General features: G+C 39.8%; 1 protein-coding gene across 1 annotated transcript; it reads right to left on the reverse strand.

Annotated features, from left to right (window-relative positions):
* Positions 1 to 391: 391 nt before the first annotated feature.
* On the reverse strand, positions 392 to 3,621 carry LOC136447910 (uncharacterized). Its single transcript, XM_066447049.1, has 5 exons — positions 3,372 to 3,621; positions 2,910 to 3,022; positions 2,250 to 2,455; positions 1,465 to 1,755; positions 392 to 735 (listed from the first exon to the last, which is right to left on the reverse strand). The coding sequence occupies exons 1-5, from the start codon at positions 3,592 to 3,594 to the stop codon at positions 483 to 485; spliced, it is 1,086 nt and encodes a 361-aa protein (XP_066303146.1). The 5' UTR covers positions 3,595 to 3,621; the 3' UTR covers positions 392 to 482.
* Between the last annotated feature and the right edge of the window lie 322 nt (positions 3,622 to 3,943).

Below are 3,943 nucleotides of genomic sequence, written 5' to 3' on the forward strand. Positions count from 1 at the left end.
TATTCATCCATTTCCATTCCGTACGTTAGCCTTGATGGCTAAATCTGAGGTAACACTACAGAAATACATGCACAGAGAATTTACAAGCAAACAAATAAACTACCATTAATATGATAAAAGTTTAATTCGTCAAAGACTATAACCTTATCCTTGACTATCATTGTTTTACATCCCAGTTTTCTTTTGGGACAATCACAACAAAAAAGGAGGTTCGTTTTTCCTATTTGTTAACAATCTTACACCACATCGAGGCCGGAACATCGCTTGCCAGGCAATTACGATTCATTACTCGAGTCATATGCTTAGAGTAATTGAATCACTCCTGAAGAAGGTCGTAAGAGTGACTGAAAAGTCTAGGTGAACATGTTTTGCTTGTGTTGAAGGGAAGTATAAAAATTTATCAATCGACCAGGCTCGTTGTTGCTTTTTTTTTAGTAAACGTTTCAGAATCAATTACTGAACTTCATAATGAATTCAAACTCTCAGATTGGAACGACGACCGTGACCGGTTTCCCTTGAACATGACCTTCAACGTAATGGAACGACGGTTTTGGTTCTTGTGGCATGTGGTACCTCTTTGGGAAGTATATGCCCCCTAGATCGTGTTCATACTTGTCCGCTGGCCCCGCTTTCACGGCCGGCTGGAACGTCATACGTTTGTAGTTCCTTGGTGGTTCAAAACTGTCCAGTTGCATTCCGTAAGACGATGATGAAGACTTCCTTTGTGATTTGCCACTGGAAAATGAAAAAAAAAACATAGGATAATCATCTTTATGTGTTTTCAGCACAATGCAATGTTTATTTAGTGACACAGTAGTAGATTAGAAATGATAGAATTGCACATTTTGAACGATGTTAATGCTCTATTGTGTGTGGATAAGAAGTAGTCTTCTTTATTATGGTTAGTATCTCCCTCACCTGTTTTCAGAATGCCAAGATTCAAGTTGTTGTTCACATTGTAGTGCCTAGTGGTATTTAGGTCAGAAAGTTTCCTTACTGTTTTTGTAGCAGGGTATTTTTTACTGGAAGGGATTGCTAGCCTTTTCCCTTTAACGTGCCCGAGGCAACTTCTCAAAAATGGTCTCTTCCGAAAGACGGATGCGGCCCTAGCCGACACTTTCTGCCCCAGGTTTGGACCGGGTTTCACAGTTACAGACAAATTCAAACCAGTGCTCAACTGTGAGGCTGCTATCAGTTGAGCTACAGGGATATTCTTCAGAATACCATGAGTCCCCCCAAACGTTACCAATTCAAAGACAGCCTACCCAACTACGGAATCCGATTATGGAGCTACATGCAAGTGTAGAGTTTGTAAAATGTTACGAAGGAAATTTTTAATACTGGAGTGGTTACAAGTTTAAGTACTCTATCCTTGCTGTGTTCTTTGCGTCAAATGTAAGCAAGCCCCATGATTGTATGAAAATTATGTGTATATCAATAAACTCGAACTTGGAAGCTACCTACTTTTTCAGGTTGACATCCTTTTTCGGATTCTTGTCCTCCTTGCTGTCCTTGGGAACTGTCTTCTTTTCGTTCTTGTTATTCTCGTCTTTTTCCCCATCCCCCGAATTCACCTTCTTCCCTTCATTCTCTCCCTCGTCCTTCTTTCCATCCCGAGCCCTCTTGATCACACAGCCCAAGATGATTAACAGAATGATGGCAGCCACAGGCACACCTACAGCGAGCCCGATCAACAAGTTTTGGTCCATGCCGGCTGTTTCACCACAAGCGGCGTCTTCGTTTGTTTTGGTACATCTGTAAAAGAAATCGAAAAAAAAAATTATTTCTAAAAACTTTACACGACATGACGCAGAATACGCTCTATTCCCGTATTGCGCAATCTCACACTTAAACGAATCTTGGAACGCCATCTTTGTTTGCGTTCCAAGCCTCGTTTTCGTGTAAACATAATTCCGGCCTATATTCGCGCTAAGAAATTCTGAATTTGCATTATCGTGCACGCATTCGAACTCAACGAATAGAATAATACTTGGATACTAAGAAACACGGCATAAACTTATCTATAACACATAACACTGAGTAAGGATTTGGTATCATGGATATCAAATTTGATAAATCCTACAGTTCAGTCCGATTTTAGATAATAGTAAGAGTAAAAGAAACAGACCATGAGATTTCTCGACCGCAATGGTAATACGTCACAAAATTTGACATTGACTTTATTAATTTATCAAAAGCTTTGTAACATAGCAAGAGATGTATGCATATGATATACATTATATACTTACAGTGAAGCAACATCAATGCCGAGGGTGTTGTTGGGGTCTTTGGAGATCGCCTGTTGCAGCGCGCTCGACACACCGCTGTCGCTAACCGTGGCGTTGCTTTTGAAGTTGGCGTTGTAATTGGCGACAACGCTGCCTTGTCGGAAGTTGAGAATGGTCACACTCAATAGAGAGCTGCCAAGCGATGTGGTCCGGAGATAAACAAAAATCTGTAATAGATAAACAACGATTAACTACAATCTGGAACATATAGATATCAATTAGCGAAAATATGCATTAATCTATAGAATTATGATAAATTAACTCAACAAACAACAATGCCCTTGTAGCGTTAGTTGCCATCATAACAAATCACCGTTAATAATTGTAACTTTTTATGGTCACAATTAACGCTATAACATTGAAAATACTACTGATTAATATGTAAAAAATTATTTCTCGAAAAATGTTTCAGATTATTTTCGGTTGATATATTCCATAGGCAAAAAGAATATGCACAATATTAAATCATGCTGACGCAAATTATCTGCGCGAAGAACATGTGATTTGGTTTACATTTTTACTTAAAATCTAAGGGGTTACTTCCTAACATCCCACTTCTGACACCATGTTGGTTGACTTTAACATTTATTGACTTCTATAGATGCCTGGGCGTTTACTGACCTGTCTGGACACCTTAAAGGAAAGTGAGCGAAAAGCCTCGGAGCTTTTGTCCTTCAGATCCTCGGTGAAAGGAATGGAAGTCATCCTCATCTCTAGGTTGACTTTCTTGGACGCTGAAGCAATAAAAAGTATCAATAACATTTACGTCAAGACATCCTAAATTAACCTCTTTAATATATCTATTCAGAGTTTTGGTATAAAATCTGGTTTTCTAGTCCTATCATTAGTCACTGACGAAAGACAGCGGGTGCTGTCTTATACGTCTGACTGTTTCAAAATTTTATCCAGTTGCTTGAGTAACTATTTTTGGCGTATCAATAACATTATCAATACACTTCAAGTACAAAATAAGCCTCAAAAGAAAGTAAACACGACATTTTCTTCTGCTGCAGATTAGTTGTGATTGGAATCCCCTTAATCTTACTTATAACCATATTGTTGCTAAGGTAACGGATGACGTACCAAGTGTGCAGGTTGTTCCATCTCCGCTGTAGCCGGCATTGCATACGCAACTCTTCCGAGAATCCCCTGCGACACAAGTGGCGTAACGGTGGCATGTCGTGTTGCATGCCGGGAAGGAACCAGCCGTAGTTGCTGGCTTGGTGTTATAGTTGGTTGTGGGCGGATGTGTTACAGCGGCGGTAGCGTTTGCTTGAAGTGGTGGTAAAGTTGTATTGACAGCCATTGTGACGGTTTGTCTGAAAGAAGAAGAAACAACAGCAATGAAGTTCAGTTTCGACTTCTTACCGATGTGTTTCAGGATATTTAGGAATAAACTTTTAATGAATACATACATAGGCACACGCACAAACACACACATGCACACACACACACGCGTATACACACACAGAAATACAGACACACAAACACACACACACACACACATACATACATACATACATACACACACACTCACATACATACATACATACATACATACATACATACAGACAGACACACAAACATACAAACACACATGTACACGCACACGCACACATAGACATACACGTGCGCGCGCGCACACACACACACTC

The sequence above is a fragment of the Branchiostoma lanceolatum genome, chromosome 13 (genome assembly GCF_035083965.1).
Source record: "Branchiostoma lanceolatum isolate klBraLanc5 chromosome 13, klBraLanc5.hap2, whole genome shotgun sequence".
Taxonomy (NCBI): domain Eukaryota; kingdom Metazoa; phylum Chordata; class Leptocardii; order Amphioxiformes; family Branchiostomatidae; genus Branchiostoma; species Branchiostoma lanceolatum.

Bases quoted from the DNA above. Each gene is read 5' to 3' on its own strand.
- LOC136447910 (XM_066447049.1), bottom strand. From the start codon at position 3,594: ATGGCTGTCAATACAACTTTACCACCACTTCAAGCAAACGCTACCGCC. The intron at 3,023-3,371 runs GTACGTCATCCG...TTATTGCTTCAG, and splicing joins TGGAACAACCTGCACACTTG to CGTCCAAGAAAGTCAACCTA. The intron at 1,756-2,249 runs GTAAGTATATAA...TTTCTTTTACAG, and splicing joins GGCATTGATGTTGCTTCACT to ATGTACCAAAACAAACGAAG.